Source organism: Emys orbicularis, chromosome 3, assembly GCF_028017835.1.
Source record: "Emys orbicularis isolate rEmyOrb1 chromosome 3, rEmyOrb1.hap1, whole genome shotgun sequence".
NCBI classification, from domain to species: Eukaryota; Metazoa; Chordata; order Testudines; family Emydidae; genus Emys; species Emys orbicularis.
Window position 1 is genome coordinate 106,938,629 of NC_088685.1, and position 26,835 is coordinate 106,965,463.

The 26,835-nt window shown below is 41.9% G+C and overlaps 1 protein-coding gene across 1 annotated transcript in view; it reads right to left on the bottom strand.

Annotated features, from left to right (window-relative positions):
- Positions 1-11,408: 11,408 nt before the first annotated feature.
- MAP3K5 (mitogen-activated protein kinase kinase kinase 5) overlaps positions 11,409-26,835 on the bottom strand; it is a 154,317-nt gene continuing 138,890 nt past the window's right edge. Inside the window, exons 25-30 of the mRNA XM_065400534.1 lie at positions 22,328-22,433; positions 19,397-19,640; positions 16,725-16,837; positions 15,064-15,176; positions 13,056-13,132; positions 11,409-11,487 (exon numbers count right to left, since the gene is read on the bottom strand). Coding sequence (XP_065256606.1) covers positions 11,427-11,487; positions 13,056-13,132; positions 15,064-15,176; positions 16,725-16,837; positions 19,397-19,640; positions 22,328-22,433 — 714 coding nt within the window. The 3' untranslated portion in view covers positions 11,409-11,426. The remainder of the gene's footprint in view (positions 11,488-13,055; positions 13,133-15,063; positions 15,177-16,724; positions 16,838-19,396; positions 19,641-22,327; positions 22,434-26,835) is intronic.

The following is a 26,835-nucleotide window of genomic DNA, read 5'->3' on the forward strand; positions in this document are numbered from 1 at the left end:
TGCAAGACAAAGTTAAGACTTGCAGAGTCTCAAGGAGTTTGCTGGAGATGTGATGTGGATTGGAGCTGACACAGTCTGATCTCCAGCAAAGCTCACTCTAACACACTGGCTTACAATTCTGGGTGCCTTGAGGAGAGTGTCACAATCCTATATGATGTATTAAGGGGTTCAATGTTCCCCTCAATGCAGAGTATCTCCTATTACAGTAAATAGGATCTACCTGTGCAGACAGAAGGGAAAATCAGATTCCCAAAATAGAAAGTAAATCTGAGAGTGTTATAACACAACCTATCAAAATAAATGAAGCCTAGGAAAGAACCATATATAATCAGGTACATTTTAGGAATGCATCCACTGTATTTTTCCCCCCAAAATATCTTAATAGGGCAATACATGTTTAAAAAGAGTCTCAAACTGAACTATCATACCAAATTAAATCACAATATTTTTTTCACACTGTAACAGCATAAATAACAGACTAGACTTCTCACCAAGCTTAACAGAAGGAAAGTTTAAATGGTTTGCTTTACCAAGCTAGCAAGGAACACTTATCCAAATTAACAATACGAGTTTATAGTTTTTTACAGAAGACAGGACATGTTAGAATAAAGCAGTTACATCTTAAAACATTTTCACTGCAAGATCAAAGATTTAAACATAATTCCAATAGCATCTTATTTGCCTCAGCCATAAGGAGTACCATTCTCTATCAACGTGCAGCCAAAATTAGCACCTGATTAAACAGCAGCTGGCTAAGCAGAACCCAGACAAAAATGAGGTGGATGCTGGCAAGCAGAGGGACGTGCTTCTGAAAATGTCATTTTTGATATCCCCCAGTATTGAGGGGCTCTCCTCTCCTCAGACTGCAGCATTGGGTTCCTTTTGGATTTCTTAATGCTATTAGATGCCCAAATACCTATGGCAACCTTTTTTTTTTTTTTTTTTTTTCAAATGAACACTTTAAGCCAGACGACTGTGCCCCACTTTACCAGTCCCACACCTGGCCATCCATGGTGAGCCACATCAACTTCATGCTTAGTTGTAGCAACTCATATCTAGGAATGAAGCCACTCACCCAGAAACAGCTCCCAAAGTTCAGCAGCCCATCTGCTCAACAGTAAAGGGCACTATGATCTCACCACCCCTTTCAAAGTCTCTGTCCTGATATTGAAAGCCCTCCCCAGGACTGGCCCTAGCTACCTGAGGATTGCATCTCCCTCCACAACAGCTACTTTTTACTAAACCAATAAAACTATCAAGCAATAGGGGGAGTCTCTTGAGCACAAGAGACAGAACCATCACAGGAGCTGGACCTAGACTATGGAATTTGGCTTTCAAAACTCAATGAAAACTAATTTATTTGACCAGCTTTCCCTGAATAAATTCTACACACACACACCCTATATCCTAACAGAGCTATTTTTCTTACTGGTGGGGATAGAAGGAAAGGAGATTATTTTATTTTTAAATACTCGGGAAGCACTCAGATACCATGATGAGTAGGACTTACTCGTACATGGACTATAAACAGCTTAATTGCTAAAGTTTAACTCAGACACTTCACACATGAACAAGTTGTGGATGAACTTCGACACTACAAGCAAGTTTAAGGATCAATCTTTCTAGCAAGCAAAGCAAACAGATTTGATTATCTATAAACAATGTTTAAATGGATAAAATGCAAATTAAATACAATAATATGAAACAATAGTAAATTGAATTATCAGAAATACCACTCACGTGATTTAAATATCCTTTAAAAGCTATAAGTAATTTGCACTCAGAATGTGTTTACACTTTTAAAATACTTTCTCGGAAGTTTGTTTTCATAAATACCTAGAGGAAAAATTAGTTTTAACAACAATAATGATGCAGTGAAAATCTTGTGTCAACAATCTTAGACTTAATTTTAAAATTAAGAATTTTCTTTTAACCCATTCTTCAAAAAAGAAAAAACTGTCCATAGGGGTTCTCCGTGTGTGTGCATGCATGTGTGGAGCATGGGTAATCGGGTTATGTTTGTTTGTTTGCTTGTTTTGTTTTTTGCTTTTACACACACCAGCCTTAACTGACACTTGCCCTTTCAGAAGCTGAACTTTAGAGTGATGATTGTAAGTCTGTGATAATAAACCAAAATTCTAAACAGAGACACCACCCTAGTACATTTACAAAAGGAAGAAGGATAGGTCTCAATATTTGCATGGGTATGTCCACTTTGTTTATTTACAATCACGTCACCATACCATTACATAAAATATTTGTTTAAAATATTTAGTTTGTTGCACAAACACTTTCAATCAACAAGCAACAGTATGTCCTATTTGTACACGGTTTTAAGCAAAACCTTCACTTCAATATTTGAGAAACTCAGCCATATCCTAAGGGTAAGGTGAATACAAACTTTGTAAGAGAGAAGTGGAATCATGGTCTAGAGGGGGAAAAATAAGGAGGGATTTAATCAGTTCAGTTCAATATATACCACCCTGAACATGCCAAAGAGACAACGCCTTTCCTGTATCTGATTGTAAGCTACCTCTGTGCCTAAAGTAACAACAGCAGTTGATCTGATTATATAAACCAAACTCTCCTATCCTCCTCACTCCTAAACCAAAATAGAACAGTTTTTAAATGCTCTTAGGGAGTATATACCTCCTTACAGGAGATACCCTAATCAATATAAAGCCAACTTTCCACCTCCCTCTGCACAAAGCATAGAGTTGACAAATTAAGGAAAAAGCATCAACATTTAATTAGTCACAGATTTTTAAGGCCAGATTGGAACTATTATGATCATCCAGTCTGACCTCCTGTATACAGGCCGTAGACCCTCACCCTCTAATACCTGCATCAAATCCATAACTTCTGATGGAGCTAGAACATCTCTTAGAAAGACATCCAATCTTGATTTAAAGATTTCATTCAAGTGATGAAAAAAATCCACCACTTCTTCCTTCAGTAAATTGTTCCAGTAGTTAATTACCCTCACAGTATAGAAATAAGGTTGCTTTTTTTTTTTTTTTTTTTTTTTTTTTAAAGAGTAGACTGAATTTGTCTAGTTTCAGTTTCCAGCCCTTGGATCTTGTTATGCCTTTGTCTGATAAATTAAAGAGCCCTCTGCTATCAGAAGTCTTCTCCACATGTAGGTTCTTAAGGACTGTGTTCAAACCCCTCCTAATCCTCCCAGATAAACTAAATATACTGAGCTCCTTTAGTATCTCACTGTAAAACAGGGTTTTTCACATTTCAAATGATATTGTAGCTCTTTCCTGAATCCTTTGCAATTTGTGGCCATCCTTAAAGTGTTGACACTGAAAATGGATGCAGTATTCCAATAATGGTCTGACTAATAATAACAGGAGTACTTGTGGCACCTTAGAGACTATTTGTTAGTCTCTAAGGTGCCACAAGTACTCCTGTTATTTTTGCGGATACAGACTAACACGGCTGCTACTCTGAGGTCTGACTAATGTTTCCCCATTTCCACTCAATTTTCCTGTAGTTGCACATTCAAGAATCACGTTAGCTCTCTTAGCAACCAAATCATATCGGGAGCTCATGTGCAGTATTCATGTTATTGCATCTGTGACTAACTAAATTTGGGGGGGGGGGGGAACTGCTATATTTTAATGTTAAATGTTTTCTTATTCTAAAACACCCAAAGGCATTAATCCACATTATGGAACAGTGGTCTGCAAATTTCAGACACACTGCTTTTGGATTCTAGCAATAGAAATAGCATCTTTAAACAATTCACACCTATATGTATAGCAATCACCACTAAAAACAGGATTGCAACTAGGTACTTTACTACACAGGAATATCTTTAGTGTGGTGGTATATTTATATATGTTTAGGGTGAGAAACGCTGCAAATACCACAGTAAATTTAACTACTGCCAATTGTATTGTCTAATTTTTAATTGCATCCACTGCATTCACATAAGTACTTTTGAACAGAAAGTATTCCATTTAAATTAAACACACACCCTGCAGCGCTGTATGCTAGGAGGCGGGTGTTAAGCCGCAATGAACATTTCGAGTTGAGCAGTCCCTAAAAACACGACTCTAGAATAAAAACACCAGCAACCCAACTGCGGTGATATGAGTTGATGCCACTTTAATTAAAAGGGGACAAGTGCGTCTAAATTGGCTCAGAGTCTGACCCTGACCTCGAGAAGCAGGAAATGATCACCTTAACTACACATACATCCTGCCTAATTACTGCAAGCGGTTGACTACAGGCTGCTGTGGGTCAGTCTCATCTCACAAGCGGATGGAAAGCCCTGCCCTGGTGGAGCTAGGATCCATGGAAGTGGAGCGATCAGAGCCATTCCCCTACCCAAAGAGGACTGCTGGCGGGATATTTTTAAGTAGTTTTGTAACGGTTGTTGTGATTTAATTCCACCCCCTCCATCCCGGGGGATCCTTCCCCCTCCCGGGGCCGGATCCTGCCTTCGTTACAAAGCCTCCCCTGAAGTCAGGGGGCAGCAGGAGGGGGCCGAGCGGGGCATGCTGTGCACCTGTTGCGGCAGGAAGAGGACGATGATGCCGGGCACGGAGACCAGGCCATCCCCCAGGCGCTGCGGGATGAGGTTGCAGCAGCCCCTAGGCACAGTCTCTCTCCGCCTGCCCAGCCTCAGCGCCGCTCGCCACAGCCGGGAGGCGGCTGGTGCTTGCAGGGACCCTTCGCTCGCTGCCCGCGGAGCAGCCGGATTCTATCCCGGGGAAGGCGGAGCTGGGGTGGGGGGAGGTGTTTAGAACGCCGGCGCCCTCAGCTTTCCGCGCGGAACCCGCGCAGCCGACCCCCAGCCCAGGGCTGCGCTCCCGCCTGGAGCGCCCGGGGTGCGGGACCGGGGGGGGGGGGTCTCACCTGCAGGGCCCTGGCGGGGAGCGTCGCCGCTGCTGCCTCCGGCCGCCCGTGCCTCCGCCATGTCTCCTCGGTGAGCTCAGCCGCCCCGCCCCGCGGGAGCCGCAGCCACAGGCGGGCAGGTGAGCGCGCCACGCACCAGCCGGGAGGGGCCGCCCCGCGGCAGCGCCACCTCGCGGGCAGGTGCGGCAGGGCGCTGGGGACAAGCCCCCGGCGCGGGGGCAGGGGACTAGGCTGGGCTCGCCCTGTCAACCTCCTGCAGGGGGAACGGCCGCCCGCAGGGCTGCCCCCGGCCGGTGGGGGGCTGGGAGTCGGCATTGCTCTTGGGGGACTACTGCTGGCCGCGTGATCTGATCCCCGGCTTCCCCCGCGGCTGCGTGCTCAGCGTATAGCCCGCAGGCCTGCCCCAGCCCCCTTGGGATCGCGGCACGTCTTTCTCACGGGCTTGGCATGGAAGTAGCTGGAACTAAGGATCCAGGTCCCCGCTTGGGAGACCGGATTTAGACTTTGTGCTGATCGTGCCTGGGGATTTGCATTTCTTTCATTATCGCTTCCTGAGCCTGGTTCCGTTCAGTGTATGGGGTTGGGCGGGGGCTGATCGCTCCTGTCCTGTGGCAGTACGTGGGAGGCGAGGTGGTTTCTAAGATCTAGGACCCAAGATGTACGTGGGTTCCTTAATCAAAGAGAACAGGGACTTGCACCCAGAAGAGACTAGGAAGGAAGTGCAACTGACTAAAAACTGCTGTGATATGCTCAGTAGTGCTTAACATCACTAAGCAGCTGGGTATTTACCTTGAGGTAGATGTAATATCCCAGCGGTTTTGAATGTCCTTAACAGACCACATAGACCTGTGCCAGTCTTCAGACTCTGCCCCTTGCTGGAGGTTTGATCTATATGCAATATAAACCACATCCTAAGCTTGCTCTCTAGGTTTGGCTATTCCAAGAGCTTCTCTTTCAGACCTCTTTCAGTCCCCAAAGATTTATAATCTGGTTGAAGGTGATTTGATTCAGGAAGCAGTATGTCTAGGCAGTAAGGGTGGGAGCCACAAACATTTTAGGTGCCTAAACCTCAGACTTAGGCACTTAAGTCCCAGTTTGGGCTTCATTGTGATCTACAAAACTGCCATTGAATGCTGTAGACATTGGCACCTAAGTTTTCATGGTATAAGTTTCCTCAGCACGGCAGCACCTGTATTTCTGTTTCTGGGCATGTGCATTGCTGCCTCCCTCTAGGTGTACAGATGTATATCTCCTGCCTAAGCCCCACAGTGAATCACAAACCAGGGGAAGATAGGCATATCATGACTCTGTAGCCTAGTGGTTAGGGCACCCACCTGGGAGGTGGAAGACCCAGTTCTCCTGCCCCAATCACTCTTTCATTATTTATCCACCTGCAGGGCCTGATATGGTAGGCACTCTGAGCACACCTATTGGAATGGGTCCCATTCAAAATCCTGGTGGTGGAGGTGGTGCTGATGGTCAGAGCACTCACCTAGGCTGTGGGGATACCCTGGTTCAATTCCTCCCCTCTCTACCAAAGGGGAGACCCTGGTTCAAATCCTGTTTCTCAAGAGGAAGCTTCAAAGACTAAACTACTGGATATTCGGATGTGGGGCTTCTTCAGTCTCTCCTGTGGCACAAAGCATATTTAAGTATTTATCCACAGTGGAACAGTCCTTGGTCAGGAGGGGAAGAAGAGAATGACTCTGTAGCCTAGTGGTTAGGGCACCCACCTGGGAGGTGGAAGACCCAGTTCTCCTGCCCCAATCACTCTTTCATTATTTATCCACAGTAGAACAGCTTCAACAGCAGAGCCTGAGAGAGCCCCACATCAGACTATTCTATAGCTCAGTGGTTAGAGCCCTTTCCTGAGTGGTGGGTGACCCCACTGCACCTAACTCAGTTCTGCAAGAAAAACCTAAGCTGCCTGACTCCAGGTACTGGGTTCCCTTCAGTGAGATCCCTAAGCAGAGTTAGATGCAATCTCCAAGAGAGGGGCAGTGCTTAGTATACACCCCCCTCCTTAGCATCTCCCACTGGCTAACTTAGACAGACAGCCGCCTATATACGACAAAGTCCCAAATATTGGGACTGTCCCTATAAAATCAGGACATCTGGTCACCCTACACTCAGCTGTGCAATGCCTAAGGGTACGTCTACACTTACCGGAGGGTCCGGCGGCAGGCAATCGATGTTCTGGGATCGATCCCGGAAGTGCTCGCCGTCGACGCCGGTACTCCAGCTCGGCGAGAGGAGTACGCGGCATCGACGGGGGAGCCTGCCTGCCGCGTCTGGACCCGCGGTAAGTTCGGACTAAGGTACTTCGAATTCAGCTACGTTATTAACGTAGCTGAATTTGCGTACCTTAGTCCGAAGTGGGGGCTTAGTGGGGACCAGGCCCAAGTCCCTTCATGGATCCCACCCTAATTACCAGGAATCTTAATGCAGAGTTTTAGCTTCTGAACCTATACAAGGTCTTAGTTCTTCCACCTTTTTAAATGAGTACAACACAATAATTTAATCTGGAGGTCACAAAGGCATGGATGGATGTAGTGGAGTACTGTTCTGAGAGATATAGACAGCTGTAAATGGGGGTGGGGAGGAGAGAAGGCACCATAGATTGCCGAAGCAGTCAGGGATCCCAAAGCACACCCAAACTGAATTTCTCAAAAAGAGTAGGACAAACTTCTTCAATAATGGGAGAAAGAACCATCCTCCTGATCCTTCCCCTACTCCACTAGCATCGCCTCTCCTTCACCCTGCTCACATTCATCCACATCTCAGTCTTACCCAAACACTGGGGAAACAAACTCATCACACCATTTGAATCTTTTGAAAATGAGACCAAGCTGTGTCTCATCGGCATTCTGATGCCAGCTCAGCCCAAATAATCAGTCTCTTTCAGCAGCCTCACACATACCCTATACATGGAAAGGGGACAAAAGCAGAACCTCTTGGCCCAGGCAGGAAACGTGAGCAATTACCCAAAACCTCCCTCTGGGACCTCAGACAGGAAGAACAAAACTACTCAAGAGATAATGCCTATATAATTGGCCAGACACCCTGTCCACTCCTATGAAGATCCACATATCTCAACAAAACCTCACTGTCAAAAGGTATCCAAGGATGCTAGCACATCTGAAAGAATCAGTATGAACACCTAGATCAGCATAAAGACTATTTAGATTGTAAATGCTTTGGAGCCGGGACTGTTATGTTCATACACTGCCTAGCATTGGGGGCCAAGCCTAAGCACTACTATAATACAACCCACCTACCAACTGATCTTCATCAATTCCTAGGAGACAGTTAACCAAAGATGGTAGTTTAGTTTCATCGTCATACAAAGGTGTAAAGTAAAGCCAAACTAGAAATCTCAGAATTGCAAGTGGGACCAAATTTGTCTCACCATACATTCTCCATCAGCTTTCCGAGAAAAAGAAAGGCAGAGCAATAGTGGCCAATGCCAACATCAAGAGATGGCTTTAGAAGCAAGGGCCTAACACATGCATGCTCGAGGGAAGATTTTGCTCCACTACCTGGAATGGAAGGTCCTTATACTTTCCAGTAAGATCTCCAGAACAGAGAGCTCTCCCTATTACTCAAGTGGAGAAATATCTCTCTCTCTCACACATGCACATAAATACACGTGCACACACAATTCTCCTGCCACTGACACAAATGATGAAATAAACATAAATCTTCTTCACAACGAACAGCCATCATACATTACAGCAAAATGCCAGTCAGTACCAAGATTCTCCTAGTCCTTTACTCATATCCTCAACTTGTTAATTTCCTTATCCTTTTACTATATGAGAGAGGAGCTACTTATGAGAAGCTTCAAATCAAAGAAACAGACTCAAAGGAGTGGACTATGAACCATAACTTAAACTAGAGTCAAAGTACAGTAAAGAGGAACAACCGGGTGTTGACACAGCTGTCAACAAATTGGGACAGATATTATCCTTGCTTCCGGAAAAAAGATTAATCATTATATATGATAGTTGAGATAAAAATATTGAATCACAATTGGAGGGAAAATATGTGTGAAATCCTGGCTTCATTGAAGTTTAATGGCAAAACTCCCATTGACTTCAGCAGAGCCAGGATGTCACCCAATGTGTATTTAACACTATCATAAATTTGTTAGGGATTTCTTAATGCTATATTAAGAATTTGTAGAATTCCTTGTGTATATGAAAGACACTGACACTTTACAAGATAAAGTTGTGTTGTACACATTCAAGGGCTATAACTTTGGAAATAAGTTGCTATAATTATATGCATTCCTCTTCTCTCCAGAGAGTACAGTGGTAGTGAACATGGCCCACTGCTTCACTCTCAACATATGGGCCTGCAGTCAAGTAAATTAGTACCATTCTCAGATGCAGCGACCACTACTCACTCATATTTCTTGTGGTGAACGGCAAAGGCCTACTATAAAGATACAATCTGGGGCATATAGGGATGAGAGATGTTTGAAGTCTCGACTGTAAGGGAGACCACCTCTCTCCTAATGTACTGCCAAGACCAGCTGGGACCCTTCTCATCCTCCAGCTTATTACCATAAACTATGTTTTAAAAATACGGATAAAGGAAATAAGGTAATGAAATTACACAGTGCAACCTGTAAAAAGTCTAAATCAGAGGTTTCCCAACCATAATCAGTGGAGAACTGGCTATTCATAGGTTGCCATATTGTTGTCATCTTACTTCCAGCAGGCAAATTAAATTAAGAAAGTTTAAAAAAGACATTTTCCTAATTTTACTTTTTCACATAAACAATTGTTGTAGTCGCCTTAGTGACCATATATGTTGCTTTTGTCCTTGCACAACATATCCTCTGCAACTGATCTTTGCACTGTTTAACTAGGAATTTCTAACTAATTCTGCCTCCTGCTGTTGTAGTATTATAAACTGCTTAAAATTAACTATGTAGCCCCAAACATAGCAGCAATTCAGTGATGGATTGAGTTTCCCCATGTGTATAAATTTATAAATATGTTTGTAAAGCCCTTTGGAGTGAAAATGCTACTGTATATAAAGTATTTCATGTACTTTTTGTGGTGCAGAGGGACGACTTTGATTGATTTTTTTCAAAGTCAGCATAGACAACCTAGCAATGAGTTTGCTGCTGTCCAAACAGATATGCACTGATATATTTATAAGGCAGTTTGTTACTTTATGTTTAGAATAAGTAGAGAAATTATTCCATTTCCTTTGAAAAAAATCTGTGATCCATCACTAAGCCTTCAAAAGGTCAGGGCATAAGCCATGCATTAACTACTTAGGATTTTGGTGAAGTTCCTTTCTATTCAGCTTATTCCACAATTGTGCACTGTAGGCTTTCTAGCAACAGCCTCAAAAGCATCTAGTATTGGGAGTAGATGGACCACTGGTCAGGTCCAATATAGCAATTCCTATGTTCCAAACTATCAGTGGAGGAATATTGTCCATTTTCATGATTTATGGGAAAGAAACCTTGCATAATCAAAAGGCTTTCAGAACAGAATAAATGCCCCCAAATGATTTTACAACTAACAGTTTGTGGCTAGGAAGCTGAAAGTCCACTTCTTACTGACTATAGTTAGTCAAGCAGTTTATTAAACCAGCTGGAGCATTAAGTGAGTTTTTTCTGTCCCGGAAAAATGTGGATGCTGAAATTAGACATAGTATGTGGGAAAACTGAATGAGTTTGTAATACATTGTTTACCAAGGCAGAAGCACAGTAACTCTAAGCTTCAAGTCACTTTAATATGAGAAGGTTTTCTTAATATTCAGCCTAAATTTTCCATGTAGTTTTGTCCCACTACTCCTAGCTATACCGCATGTATCACATTTTGAACTATTATTTTTAGAAGCTTTTAAATAAGGAAAGTATCAAAATTGTATTCTTAGATTCTTTATTTTTAAGAACGTATGTTTGTATGTCACAAAAGATAGCTTTAGAACAAGCTAACATTACTATGGTTCAGGCATATACAACTGGTACAGTTCAGTAGTACATAAACAACTCTAAAACAAATGTACTGTAGACCAGGGAACTTAAGTTACCAAAAATAAACAATATTAAAATTTATATAGGGCAGTAAGTAAAAACAATTGCTTTTAGGTTCTGCACACTAAAAGAAAAAATGTAAGCTTTACATGATAATTGAAATTCTGAAGTTCTACTACAGATAATTATGGTATATAACAAAGAAGAATAAACTTGAAAGATTGTCACATTTTGGTTTTGTTCCAGTGATGCACAATCACATGAAATCTTACATAGGTTTTGTGTAAAATTACCATCTGGTTACTTTATCTACAACAGATTTTAAGATTTAAAAAAAGCTTCCATGTAAAATCATTTAAAACTAAAATAATGTAAAAGGGTGTTTACAGACGTCTTAGGGATTGTCGGAGTAAATGCAGTCAAGAGCTGCAGTGTTTTTAACATTGGTAAACAAATACTGGATTAAAGTGCAACACTCTCTCTGACAGCAAACCTGCTCTGTGCTGCAGAAAATCTCTAAATCTCTGCAAAGAAGTAGAAACTGATTTAGCCAGCATCAAGCATGTTTCTCTCGAAAGTCACTGATGGCCTTCCAGAGCGTACATAGCATCCCTCCTCTGTAAAAGAAAAACCATAAAGATGCTTAGCTTAAAAAACTGGTCTCCACTTCCATAGTATCCTGATTCAGGTACGCTTCAATTCAAGCCATCCTGTAGTGGTAGTAATACATTCATTGCACTCATTAAACATGGTAAAAACACAGAGAAATCAAATGTGAAATACTAAAACACAAAATTAAAACAAATGTGAATAGCATTTTGGGTTATAATATAAACTAAAAACTTCTCTAAAGCTCACAGAAGTCAATAAAAAGACTCCCATTGACTTCAATGGACTTTAAATAAGACCATAAGCCAGGGGTCAGCAACGTTCGGCACACGGCTCGCCAGGGTAAGCACCCTAGCGGGCCGGGCCAGTTTATTTACCTGCTGACGCGGCAGGTTTGGCCGATCGTGGCCCCCACTGGCCGCGGTTCGCCGTCCCGGGCCAATGGGGGCGGCGGGAAGCCGCGGCCAGCACATCCCTCGGCCCGCGCCGCTTCCCGCCGCCCCCATTGGCCCGGGACGGCGAACCGCGGCCAGTGGGGGCCACGATCGGCCGAACCTGCCGCGTCAGCAGGTAAATAAACTGGCCCGGCCCGCTAGGGTGCTTACCCTGGCGAGCCGCGTGCCGAACGTTGCCGACCCCTGCCATAAGCATTGCCTCCAAATATGTATTTCAACTGAATTGAATGGGAGTTTTGGCTGAATTAGTAACTGGAGCCAATATACTTAAAAGTTAACACCCAAAAATTATCCGTAAGTGGCAGCTTTAATTTAAATCCACTTTTTCTTTATGAATCAGAATAGTCAAGGATTGAGTCTGATCACACACCAGCAGTAAACTGGTGAATCTCTGTTGATGTCAGTGGTATTACTCCTTATTGACATTGGAATAAAGGCATGACTGTCCTCCCATTGAAATCAATGATCAAATTAATGTAGGATTAATCACTAAATGATGAGAATCAGGCCCTCATTGTTCCAAGTAGACTAAGCTAATTTGAACATACCTAGTAAATGTCGCATACTATCCTTATTAATATAATGAAACACTAGAGTATGAAATCTTACTATTTGTCCATGTTTTAATATCTAGCTAAGATGATTGAGGGCAAGGTATAACTGTATGGTATAACTGTATGCATTGCTTCTAGTCAAATCCAATTTCTACAGGCAAACTTGGTATGATTATGTAACAGTTTAGTGGCAGTTGCATAATTTTCAGACAGATTCTGTGGTTTATTGTTCTCAAAATGTTAAATTATCTGTGTCTAAAATTGTTTATATAAAGCAACACTCCAAAGGGACCTCTCTCCAAGCAAGTCTTTTGCTTTAGCTAACTTGAAGAATAAATTCTTTCAAATAACAAACACTAAAACATTTTTAAATGTTTAATCGGTACATATTCAGAGTGTCTCTGTGTGTGTAGAAACCCTGAAAACTAGATTTTGTAGTGTTCATTTCACATAGGTAAATTTCACACCTTAAGAATGCCATTCACAATTTTCTATTTCTATAGTTTCAATACACAGAATACCTCTATATTTCAGCTTTGTGAGATTAAATAGAAGGTGAAGTGTTACCTTAGTCTCAGGCATTTCAGATCATCTCGTGTAACGTAGCACAGAACATCCATTAATGTGTAGTCTTCTGCCAAAAACTTGGGGAGAGGGAAAAAAGTCCTAATTGAAAGTTAGGCTACTTTTGTCAGATATATCCATTTATTCTAAGATTTATATATAATATAGGGACATGAGCCTGCATTCCTTGTGTACCCAAAACTCCCTTAAATCAAATTCTGAGTGCAAAAGAAATAAGACTGGTCCAAAATATGGTAACTGTGTTGCCAATAAAGAGTTTGATGCTATTGTTTTGTTTATATGTAGCTTTTGTCTAGCTTGTGTTTTGTAAATACAATGAAAATACCTCATCTTTATACAGGATGTTGTATGCTTGCATGTCATAGAGTATATATGTTTGAATTGGTCTTAATTCTGTACTTCAGATACGTCTTGTTTTGTTAATAGGCAATTCTATAGAGCGCACTATAGCTGAGTACCTCAGACTTTAATTAATTCTAAACACTCCTGGAGATAGGGGAGTTGGGAGGTAGGTTGGTATAAATATCCCATTTCACCAATGGGGAAAGAAACACACAGAGAAGTTAAGGCCTTTGTTTTCAAAAGTGACCTCTACACTTCAGGTGCTTCAATTTTTGTGTGATTAACCTTAAAACACCATGGGCCTGCTCCTCAAAAGGTGCTAATCAGCCACAGGTCTTAACTGAAGTCAGCTGAAGTTCTAGAATGCTCAATATCTCTAAGGCTCTGTCTTCACTACAAAACAGGTGTATATGTTTTCATATCAAGATAGCTAGTTCAGTGTAAAATCCTAGTGGAGACAAGGCACAGCTAATTTTTATCTTGTTGTATCTAGTCAAAGTCAACCCCCATTCCTCCTGAAGTTTACAAGCAGGCTTTACTGCAATCAACAAGAGTTGCTGGAAAAGGTGCAAAGATGCTTAGGAATTAGGAAACCAATCAAAATGTTAACTGGAAAATGTGTTTTATTGTATCGAGCTAGCTGAGGGGTGGGCAAACTATGGCCCGCGGGCCGGATCCGGCCTGCCAGCTGTTTTAAGATGGCCCTCAAGCTCCTGCTGGGGAGCGGGCTTTGGGGCTTGCCCCGCTCCGACGCTCCAGCCGGGGAGCAGGGCCAGGGGCCGCTCCACGCAGCTCCCAGAAGCAGTGGCATGGCCCCACTCCAGTCCTACGTGTAGCGGCAGCCAGGGGGCTCCGCTCTGCATGCTGCCCCACCCCAAGCGCCGCCCCCGCAGCTCCCATTGGCCGGGAGCTGCGGCCAATGGGAGCTGCACAGGTGGCGCCTGCGGATTGGGCAGCGTGCAGAGCCACCTGGCTGCGGCTCCGCGCAAGAGCCAGAGTGGGGACATGGCCGCTGCTTCCGGGAGCCGCCTGAGGTAAGCACCGCCTGGAGCCTGCACCCCTGAGCCTCTCTCCGTGCCCCTACCCCCTGCCCCAGCCTTGATCCCCCTCCCTCCCTCTGAACCCCTCAGTCGCAGCCCGGAGCATGCTCCTGCACCCCAAACTCCTCATCCCCAGCCCCACCCCAGAGCCCACACCCCCAGTCAGAGCCCTCACCCCCCCCCCCGCACCCTACTCCCCAGCCCGGAGCCCCCTCCTGCATCCTGAACTCATTTCTGACCCCACCCTGGAGCCTGCACCCTCAACCAGAACCCTCCTGCACCCCAACCCCAATTTTCTGAGCATTCATGGCCCACCATACAATTTCTATTCCCAGATGTGGCCCTCGGGCCAAAAAGTTTGTCCATCCCTAAGCTAGCTACATGAATTAAAAGCAAGAATAGACTTTTTATGATGGTCTTTCTATTCTTCACCCTTCCCTTGTCCCTCCACCCCCAATCTCATCTCCTTCAAAAGGTGTACACATCATTCCAAGGTTTTTGCTGGTATAGAAATAATTCCAAGGTTTTTCTGTTTTTTTCCCCACTAAGTCCTAGAAAAATGCACTGCTACTGTATCACAAACATACCTAAGAAAATATCTTTCCTACCCTATTTATAGTATCTTCATCAGCTCCATGAACTCTCAGCCAGTTTATGAGATCAGAGTCTTCAAGCCCTGTGCCAGAAGGATTAAGGTGACAGACAGACAGTCCAGGGATATCTAGATCAAATATTTAGAAAAAAAGTTAGGTCTTTTCAAAGTGTCCTCTTCACAATTTTAAATAGAGAAGCACGGTCTTCAGTGACCTTTCCTACTCTTTCCACAAAAATGGGACATGCAAGTGCCTCTACAGCGAAGGATAAGAGAGATCAAATCCTGCAGTATTTACTCAGGTAATATTCCCTAATGCGCTTAAATGTAGTACTGTTTCAAAAGAGTACTACATTAAAGCACACTAGGGAACCTCTAATGCCAGGGTCTACACAGACCAATTAGTGAACAATGCATTAGTGCATTTTTGGAAATCACTTCCCCATAGTCCATACTATTGCTACATGTAGTCAAGCCCTTAGATGCATGCAACCATTTCTGGTGTCTCTTGGATAAATATGGATTTCTTTTTTTTTTTTTTAATTGGGGGTGTTTTATCAGTGTTTATTAGTTAAAACTAAAAATCAGAAGCCCAAGGTATAAGGCACTCTTATGCCAATACATCTGCATCTATACTTGGGTTGTAAGAACTATCCTGGTATAATTTAAATTGGTAAAGTGGTACAATCTGTGTGTGTAGACAAGGCCTTAGACAAGACTTATACTGCCCTCAATGTGATTTTACTTGAGTAAGGCTTCAGGACCAGGAGCTGTACTATTTTTATAATCCCTGTTTCGCCAGGGTTTTCACTCTGCTATAGAAAGGCATTCCATGCTAACATATGCAAGGGCCTCCACCCCTACTACAAATAAGATTTCTATTGTTTGATTGCTTTTTAAAGCTTTTGCAGTAGTCTCTCTCTCTCTCAAGTATGGCTCTTTTCCCTTAAAAGGAGACATGATCCTCTAAGGCCCTCACAGGTACTGATCCCTCCTCTATTTTTTCCATTTATTGTTCTCTTCCTCAGTGCCCATGTGAGGAGCACATAGTTTTTTGACAACAAAGATCTGGACTCTTCACTTTTATGTCAATGTATACTGCTTCTGAATCAACCAGTAAAGTTGCTGCACCTCTTCAAGGGAGTGAACATGATAACTTAATGAATCCGTATGCTGCAGTCAAGAAACAAAAGGTGAAATCCTGGCTTCATGGAAGCCAATGGCAAAATTCCAACTGATTTCAACGTGACCAGGATTTCACTCACAATTACGAGATAAATTACGCGCAATGCTATTCTAGAACTCCGGCCCTTCGGCTCCAAAAACACCCAGCTTCTTCAGCTAAAATAATTCTCGAATACCTGGTGTTGATAATAGATTTTACACACACACACACACACACACACACCCCTCCCTCTCTCTCCCTCGTAATGTATAACCACAGATCAACAGCATGATTTGAGTTATACACACGTGCTTTTACTCTGGATATAGAAACAAATGAAGTAACTTATTTCCACAGCATACTTGCTTGCTTCTACACAGTCCTGGCTAGGAGAAACGTGGTTAAAGACCTTTACTGATGCTGGGCCAATGAAATAAAAAAGTTTGGCTGCCACAGCCTTCTTTTGTAGTTGCTGTGTGGAACAGTTTCTTTTGAAATCTCTACTCACTTACCTATTTGCTGTGACCTAAGCTTCAGGTTTTTGATCTCTTGATCCTTTTCTTCTATAGCTTGATGCAAAAGGGCGTGAAATTCTCTCTCCTTCTGCACTAACTCTTCTAGTAGCCTGCAGGGGGGGGGGGAAAGCATGGATTTTTAAAATTTAATTTTATGTTTTCAACCCTAATACACATGTAAAAATATAAACATTCAGTGTTCTAGTTCTAGAGTCGGGGACTTTCAACAAAACTAGTTTGAGGCATTCATAGCAAATAGGAGCTGCACAGAAACTTTCAATGAAACTTCAGCAACTCAGCATTCCTACTTAACTGAGTCTGGTTCTTAAAGAGAAAAATTAAACAAAGCAATTGGGTAATGTGTTCAGCTATGGAGGATGGAGTGTCATTGAGGTCAAAACCATTAATGGACATAGCGCTAAGTTGTGACTTTAAGACATTACGTTTCATAAGGCGCAGGGCAGCTATACCTACCCCAGCAGGAGCTCCTGAAAGCACTGCATTAAAGGTAGATGCAGCTGGAGTGTGGCCACAGCTATACTTCTTGAAAGGGTGTAGCACACATTCCCTTCCAATGGGAGCAGTCCCTCCCTGCCCTCTTTGTAGAGTACAACATTGCTGTAGATTTTAGCCTAGATCAGTCCTTGCACTCAAAGTCCAGAGACTGGCTTTGTGCCCAGCCCTCAGTAGGTTTAAGGGGTTGGTGGTCACCTCCCTGCATCTTCTCCTAAATCTTAATCCTTTAGGATAAGATCTGTTTATTTTAGAGAGGATTGACTAAGTGGTGTCATGATGAATCATGTAAAAGTAATATCTACAGAAGGTCAATTAATGCTTCTATTTAACCTCTCTCATAATACAAACACAAAGGGACACCCAAAGGAAGTTAAAGGCAACAAAGTTAAAATTGATAGAAGGAAATAACACCAGGCACAGTTAATCTGTGAAACTCATTGGGGCAATATATTGTTACAGCAAAGAGCTTAGTAACATTTTAAAAATAAGACATCTGAACACAACACAGTTACAATAGATAGGATGCAAAGGATATAAATTATACTTTAGAGCATAAACCTACTCCACTAACTCCCTGAGGTTAGGAAGAAACTTTCCCCAAAACTTCCCCTTGGAAATGTAAGAGTATAATTGTCTATTATAGGGGTTTTACATCTTCCTCCAAAGCATTTGGTGCAGGCCCCTGTCAGATACAGGATAGTGGATTAGATGGACCATTATTTTGTTCCTAACAGTATATAGTTTATTCCTCACCCATTCATCTGGGTTGAAAAACGTATCCATGGTCATCTAAATAGTTTACTACTTTTTGCCTTGCAAATGACCACCATATGCTGCTTATGCTAACAAAGCTTAAAGAAATATAATTATTTAAGGGAAGTTTTCCATATAACTTATGGAAGGTGATATTTTTGTATCTAATTATCATGACAAAGTTTTTGGTTTTGCATGCGAGAGCAGCATGTTGCTCACGCCTTAGTTTCTTTGTTTTTTGTTTTAAAAAAGTAACAGTATATCTTTCATCCATTCTTAGAGTGAAAGGAATGAAACTTTATTCTGAATAGTAACATGTTGTTAGGATGCCACTCCCCATCAGAAACTTGCGCAGTAACATGTGACCGGCTTAACTAGTTTCTTTTTAATTCCTTCACTTAATGGAGATTGCGGAGGTTTTTGTACGAGGACTTCTGAAGTATATTGTCATTGTATTATATATGGTAATCAGAATATGTCTTAACTATCTATTTATGTCAAGATGAATATATTACATTGTAATATGAGAACTCACAAACTACATTTACTCTAACAAGAAAATGCAGTGCACTTTAATGCTAACAGGTGATGCTGAGTTACTAAAAAGCTTCTCTTGTCTAAAGACCTCAAATCAAGTCAAATCACACTGAGTTTTCTAATGTGCTTGGAAATGAAGTGTCATTGCCAAACATTTGTAATTTAATCATCAGTATAAAGGATTATAAAGAATATTCCAGCACCACAAGATTTGTCCTATCAAGATACAGTGTATATACACATTTTAATACGTACAGACATATTTTTCAATTAGTTCCGAAATCTGTTTTTTCAGGCCTGTTTTTTTCATAAGGCCTTACTGTTCTTCACCTTCAACTATCTGAGAGAACAAATGGTTTTTTAAACAATTCAGCGTCCTAGGGATCAATCCTGCTGTAGTGAATTCTGCATGCAAAACAAGACAAATGACAAGACTGGGCCCAGTTTAATTGTGCAGTGCCCCTGTTCAGCAGCTTGGATTTGTTCCCTGGGAATAACTATAAAAAGGAATAATGAGTTCTGCTTTTATGGAAACGAAATGTGTTTGGTTAACCATGAAGCATGAAAGGCAGGAAGAGCAGAACCTTGGCAACAAGTGTAATAGTCAGTTAAAAACAGAGCACCCCTGAAAGCAAGATTTACACTAATTTTTGTCAGCAGTGTACTGAAGTGAATAAGCTCAGATAAATGATATGGATTTTTCCAAGCTCAGAGTTACAAATTACTGTTTATCATCAAGTACATGAGAAATGCACTGTATTATGGATTATCACAGCTGTCAGATTTGGAGAAACTATTTAAGAGTGAAAGAAAAAGCATCAATCAGAACAAATACACTTGGATCCCTAGAAGTCTAGACTTACCTATTTGTCTCTAATTTTAGCCTCCCTAGTTGAACATTCAGTGATCTATGAGCAGCCTGGGAATCGTGGGACACTGTAGAACTGAGTGTGCTCACACCTGAGGTAGCTATAGCATCTTCTATGACAATGCAAGGCCGTTGAATATTTTGATTCTGAGGCTGTTCATCATGATCTTCTTCAACTTCTATGTCATCCTGATCTGCTGTATCACTTTCAGATGCAAGACTAAAGTGTGGCCTCAGTTCTATTAGAAATAATGTTCATTATTAATAACAATAATAAAGTCATATTTAAATAATTATAGCTCATCCTAGAGTTTTGATTAAACCATGCCTGAAAAATTCGCAGCAAAAGGTTGTAATTGTGTTTCCAAAGGGTTTAAAAACAGCTTGAAAATGCCGCAATGGCTTAGTACATTTTGAACATTATTTGGCTTCTGATGATCATTTACAATCTCCAAGCAGTAACAATCTGTACTTACTAATAGGATTCCAGATTTCGCTAGTATTTTTGTCATAAACCATGCAGAAATCCCAGAATTCACTGTGTGTGCCACATAAAGCAAACAAGGTGCAATACCTGCTCAAAGTTATGCAACTTCAGCTACGTGACTAGATCTAAGTACATCAACTTCACCTACATTACTTACCAAGGTGTCTTCACTGTGGTAAGTCGACGGCTGACACTCTCCCGTCAACTCCGCCTGCACCTCTCGCCCTAGTGGAGTACTGGAGTCGATGGGAGAGTGCTCAGCGGTCGATTTATCGCGTCTAGACTAGACGTGATAGATCGACCCCCTCTGGATCGATCGCTGCCCGTCGATCCAGGGGGTAATGTAGACAAGCCCTAAGCTTCCAAAGGCAATGAAACTATACTTGCCACAAATTGGGGAAAGCAGACTAATCCTCCACCAATAATCCAAATTGATTTTTTTAAAACTGTGAACATGTTTGGATTCCAGTTAAACTTTTATGCTACACTAAAGGACAACAATTTATTAGTCTTGTAAACAAGATCTAATAACTCCTCCTCCTCCTCTTTGAATAGCTCCCAGTATGTAGTTTTTGGTTACAAATAAAGAATAAGCAGTAATAAAAACTCCTGTGGAATTTTCAGCATTCTAGTAAAACTAAAATCAGACATACAATGTAACTTGGAAGTATCAAATAAACAATTTATTGATAAATTATTAGAAATTAATTTAACTGGCAAATGTTGATAAATATCCATTTCACCAACACACACAAAATGATGAGAAAATATTTCTATAGATAATTGAAATGTACAGATAGGCAAAGTAAGAAAAATGTTGCTTGAGAATTTAAGTTAAGAATATTTACTTTTTATATTTTGACACATGATATTGATGATTTGTTTTAACAGCTTAACTTTTAAAATCTCAATATCTCCTGCCATTAAATAATTGTCTGACCTCTGATTGTCTGCCCCCCCATAATTTCCAAAAACCTGAAAAAGTAAAAAAAAAAAAAAAAAAAGCTTAAAAATAAACATTGATATTTCTGTCAAAATTAATTTTAAAAAATCAAATTCTTCACAGCCTACTTATCATTTACACTGAAGATAGCTACGCAAAACAGGAAGGACCTTAAATGCTTAGGACTTTAGGATGGGAGTTTTCAAAAGCACTGAGTGGTGGCCTGACTCTTCTCACATTGAAGTGAATTGGAATTGACTTCAGTGGGAGCAGAATTTAGGTCAACACAGAGCGCTTTTTGAAACCCCCACCATTAATACCAAGAAAAATGCACCATGCGTGGCAGTTAAGCTTGCAAAAAACGTTGCAAAGAAACATTCACACTTCTCTAGTCACTTTGTCATTACTACAGACCTATGTTTCTCCCCAAAACCATATTTGTGATGTGTGACATTTACCCCTGTAAAAACGGCCCCCCCACAGGGCCGGCTCCAGCGTTTTTGCCGCCCTAAGTGGCGAGAAAAAAAAAAAGGCGCGATCGGCGGCACTTCCGCCGCCGCTTCATTCTTCGGCGGCAATTCGGCGGCAGGTCCTTCCCTCCGAGATGGACTGAGGGACTTGCCGCCGAAGAGCCGGACGTGCTGCCCCTTTCCGTTGGCCGCCCCAAGCACCTGCTTGCTGCACTGGTGCCTGGAGCCAGCCCTGCCCACACAGTAGGGCTCAAGTAGAATTTTAGTAGTCCAAAGGCCTTGTGGAATAGCTCTATAAAAGGGCAATTTATATCCTATAGCAATTGCAAGGAAAATTGCCAGTCCCTATTAACCACTTGAATGCTGCAAATTTAGTACGCCCAATAAGAATGCACCTGCCTTACTGCTGAATGCAGCAGGTTCATTCTAAAGTTCCACTGTTTTCAATGGAGGAAAGCAGCACAGTGGGTGTGGCAGACTGGAAACAAATGGGTTAGCGTTTCTTTAACATGGAATCCTTCTCCGTGCCACCTCACACACAACAGAAGCCTTCTAGCTGTAGCAGGGAAGAATGTCTGGCTACTACCCCTAGAGAAAGTTTTTGGCCAGTGGAGCCACACAAGTTATTGTTACACTTCTTGGGTGGCCAACAGTCTGTACTCAGAGCACATATTCAAAAGAGCTAAGTATGTTGGGTGCTGAGCTCTTTTGAGCTCTCTTTCATATCCCATGTGTGGATGCTGAGTACCTGAAAAATCTGGCCCTCTAAATGCACCAGTAAGTCTACTACTGGTCACCCATTTGTCACTTATTATATTATGCATTCTGGAAAGGTGCACTCCAAAATAGCTGTGACAACTCACCTATGAATACTTGGTTTGTGAAACAGCTATTGCATGTCAACAAAGACAAAAGGAGGTCATTGCAAGTTTCAAAAGCTTTCATGAAGCATCATGATCACAGCACGATTAAAAACATTTTAAGCAATCAGAGATTAAATGTTTGCTGTGTAACAGAGTGACTCACCTGGGATCAGAATAGTAATAGCAGTCTGCACAGCTTTTCGAATTATGCTGTCCAAGGCAAACATCCAGTGCGGCTTGATGTGGTGATTTCGTAAAACTTTATTGACCTGATGACCGAGAATGCAGTTCAGAAATCATTTTATCCCCAAAGCTGCACACAGCTGATATGATATTAAACTCAGCTACACTGCATTAAAAACAGTGTTTCCAAGCTCTAAGATATAACCGCATTTGCTCCAATCCCTCAGATAGAGACAAGCACCTACAAGATCTCTATCAAGCATTCTTAAAACTACAATACCCACCTGCTGAAGTGAAAAAACAGATTGACAGAGCCAGACGAGTACCCAGAAGTCACCTCCTACAAGACAGGGCCAACAAAGAAAATAACAGAACACCACTAGCTGTCACCTTCAGCCCCCAACTAAAACCTCTCCAGCGCATCATCAGAGATCTACAACCTATCCTGAAAGATGATCCTTTACTCTCACAGATCTTGGGAGACAGACCTGTCCTCGCTTACAGACAACCCCCCAACCTAAAGCAAATACTCACCAGCAACCACACATCACTGAACAAAAACACTGACCCAGGAACCTATCCTTGTAACAAAGCCCGATGCCAACTCTGTCCACATATCTATTCAAGTGACACCATCATAGGGCCTAATCACATCAGCTATACCATCAGTGGCTCGTTCACCTGCACATCTACCAATGTGATATATGCCATCATGTGCCAGCAATGCCCCTCTGCCATGTACATTGGCCAAACCGGACAGTCTCTACGCAAAAGAATTAATGGACACAAATCTGACATCAGGAATCATAATACTCAAAAACCAGTGGGAGAACACTTTAACCTGTCTGGCCATTCTTTGACAGACCTGCGGGTGGCTATCTTAAAACAGAAAAACTTCAAAAACAGACTCCAACGAGAGACTGCTGAGCTGGAATTGATATGCAAACTAGACACAATCAACTCAGGGCTAAATAGGGATTGGGAATGGCTGAGCCATTACAAACATTGAATCTATCTCCCCTTGTAAGTATTTTCACACTTGCTTCTTATCAAACTGTCTGTACTGAACCATCTTGATTATCACTTCAAAAGTTTTTTTTCTCTTACTTAATTGGCCTCTCAGAGTTGGTAAGACAACTCCCACCTGTTCATGCTCTCTGTATGTGTGTCTATATATATCTCCTCAATATATGGTTCACTCTATATGCATCCGAAGAAGTGGGTTGTAGCCCACGAAAGCTTATGCTCTAATAAATTTGTTAGTCTCTAAGGTGCCACAAGTACTCCTGTTATGTTTTCTTTAAGTAACTTCATGGTGTCATTAGACAAGAAAATATAATAGCAGTGTTTCCAACTTTTGCAATATTGTTGCAAGTCTTGTGACATTTGTATTTTTCATAAAGTCTTAGCTCCTACCGTCAAGTGGTTGCATGAGAATCTTAGCCTTCATTTTAAAAAAGGTAAGATTTTAGCCCTCAGGGTTGTGGAGAAAAGCTTAAAAATGCGAGCCCTGAAAGCTTCAGCACCACAGGGCAAATAAAAATAACCCTTTAAAAAAAAAACACAAATCTCATGACTTTTAAGCCAATCTCGTGATTTGGGGGGAGGGCGGAGAAGAGTGCTGACTCATGATTTTTGACTGCTTCGGTTGGGAAGACTGTAATACAGTTGTCTATTTTAAAATAAAGATCGGTGCAACCTCTTAAAAAAACAGTGTGAGGCTCTTCCCACTTTAATAAGAAAGGAGCAATTTAATACTAGTTTACTTAAATGGAATTTTGCTAATTCTTTTATTGCTTCTAGTCTGGTTTGGGAAGGAAAGAGGATGTGGGTTTTCTCTGAAATTTAAAAATATCTGTAACAAGTTAAAGATTATTTTAGATTCCTTTCCATTGCCCCTTTCCTCCTATTTTTTGGCCCAGTATAACCCTGCTGATTTAGAGGTGGTGGCTAATGAAATTATAGCCTCTTCTATACCTACTGGCATGGCACTGTCCTATCTGTGTATTCCTGCAGTGTTGGCTTCAAAACTTCATTCTCAACTACACTCTTAGTTCTCTGTAACTTATCAACAGGGCCGGATCCAGGGTTTTGGCCGCCCCAAGCAGCCAAAAAAAAAAAAAAAAAGGCAGCGATCGTGATCGCGATCTGCGGCAGCAATTTGGCAGAAGGTCCTTCGCTCTGAGCCGGAGTGAGGGACCTTCCGCCGAATTGCCGCCGAATAGCTGGACGTGCCGCCCCTCTCCGGAGCGGCCGCCCCAAGCACCTGCTTGCCAGGCTGGTGCCGTCCCTGCTTATCAAAATATATTTTTCTGAGGCTGTTCCTTTCAAACTCTCAAAGGGCTGGAAGTGAGCCGAGAAAGGAAACAGCCAGGGTATGATGGGGTGGTGGATTATTCAAAAAACTTTACAAGGACACCTAGGCAAAGTTGGCAGCAACAGCAGCCACTAGGTTTCACAAGCTGGCTCTCGAACTAGGCCACCAGGGCTATACAGGAAAAGCTGACAGGTGAAACCAACAGCAGTAGGATATATAAGGGAGCAGGACTCAAAACTTTTCAGCAAGACAAATTAAATTACATTTAGAAGTTCATTCTAATAAAGATCCATAAATGCCTCATAGAAAAATTTCCTCTGTGGGGACTAATAGGATATTTTCTATGTCTTTTCCTCGGGTTTTATTTTGAAAGCACTTCATGAAAACAGGATCAGCTTATTTCTCTCTTCTGAAGGTTGTCATAATCTTCTTGTAGGAAATAACAGTGATGTCACAAAGATGATGTTGTTTTTGGGTGATGGATGGAAGTTCAAATGAAGATGTGTTCTATTATTGCCCAAAGACAACTGTAAAATCTATTCTCATTTCTTTATTACAATGGCCACTAGATGGCAGTCTGTCATGTTGTAAGAGAATTGCTAGCAAGCTTCTTATGTCCTATCATAAGAAGAATGCTATGCTCCTGAATAAGCCCAACCACAGGGTTCAGAAACCAGTCAGGCAAGGTGTTGAGCACCTCCTGAGAGGTGTATTGACGTTATGAAAGTTGAGGCTGCTCAACACCTGCCTGGAAGTATTCAGCACCTTGCAGGATTGAGCCTTTAATGAGCACAAAGTTCAAGCTGTTTTCCGCACCGAAGAGGCATAATGTGACTTTGTCAAGGAACACAAACATCCACAGTAGCATGACTAAGCACTTTAGAATACAAAACAAAACTTTTTTTCGCCAGTGCCTTGATCAGGATATCCTGACTATCAGCCCTTACTACCCATGCGTCCTGAGAATAAAGGAGATAATTTCCCCCATTTTTAGCAATATCCTGATATTAGAGAAGAGTGTGATATCTCAATTTAAGCTGTTTTTCTGTGATAGAGGTCTGAGGCTACACAGCTCCCACTGACTTCAATGCTTTATCTAGGTCCCCTACAACATTGGGACCTGGATTCAAAAAGTTCTTGTTTTAACTATTTCCTGTTCCCAGGAAATGGAAGAGGCCTGTCCTAAAATAAGCACTGTATTTGGAAGAGAAGAAAGTGACAGAAGAGAGGCCTGTGTCGGGGATGCTGAAATATTGTCATTGGTTTGCCTTGTAACCCAATGATATATAATGGGACAAAAAACTCCTACCAAAAGAGTCACTGTGTGGAAACAAACGCTGACACTTACCATACAGACATTAAGTGCCACCCATTCTGATATCTCTAGAATGGTCCCTGTTCTCACACACGTGTGTCCTGTTTTCTGTAATGTCAGTTTTCAGGATACTAAAATTGCAGAACTCTTTCTGATTGGGATCGCATAGCCAGCCAGATTCTTCTCCCAAAACATCCCAATTGCTTTAAATAGTGATTCTCGGCCATTTGCCTTCACCAATAAAGTGATACAAAGCTGCTTCTATCTGAACTTCTACCTCAATCTCTGAGAGTTGCAGTGGAGAATGTGTATCTACTGCTTTGTTACTCTCCACCGGGAAAGAGAAATTCCCAATAAACCCCTGCTTCCTCACTGGGACTCTTCTTGGTAGGATCCAGGACTATTTTGTTTAAAGCCTTCTGTTTACATTCTTTGTATGGCCTCTTCAGCAGGCCAGCTCATTATCTTTTACCCAATGACAGATTTTACAGAACTTCCTCAAGTCAGTGGGCTTTCAATTCAAGATGTGGGTATTCTGGTAAATTTACTATGGGACTGAGTACAAGGTGGAAAAGAGGACTGTATGAACAAGGTGGTGTTCAAATTGGAAATAAGATAATGTACATGCATCTGGAGTTACCACGACCAATGCCGTGACAATTGTGAGGTAGCTGTTCTGCTGTACCCATTATTGTGCACATTAATGGAGTTCAAGTATTCTGAATTGTGCTATTTCATGCTTGTGACATCATTAGGCATTTTATACAAAGGGAATGAGTCAGCGGTGTACTGCAATTTATCAAACATTCAGAGATTTTTTTCATTCCATTCGTATGATCATGGCTTAGATTTAAAG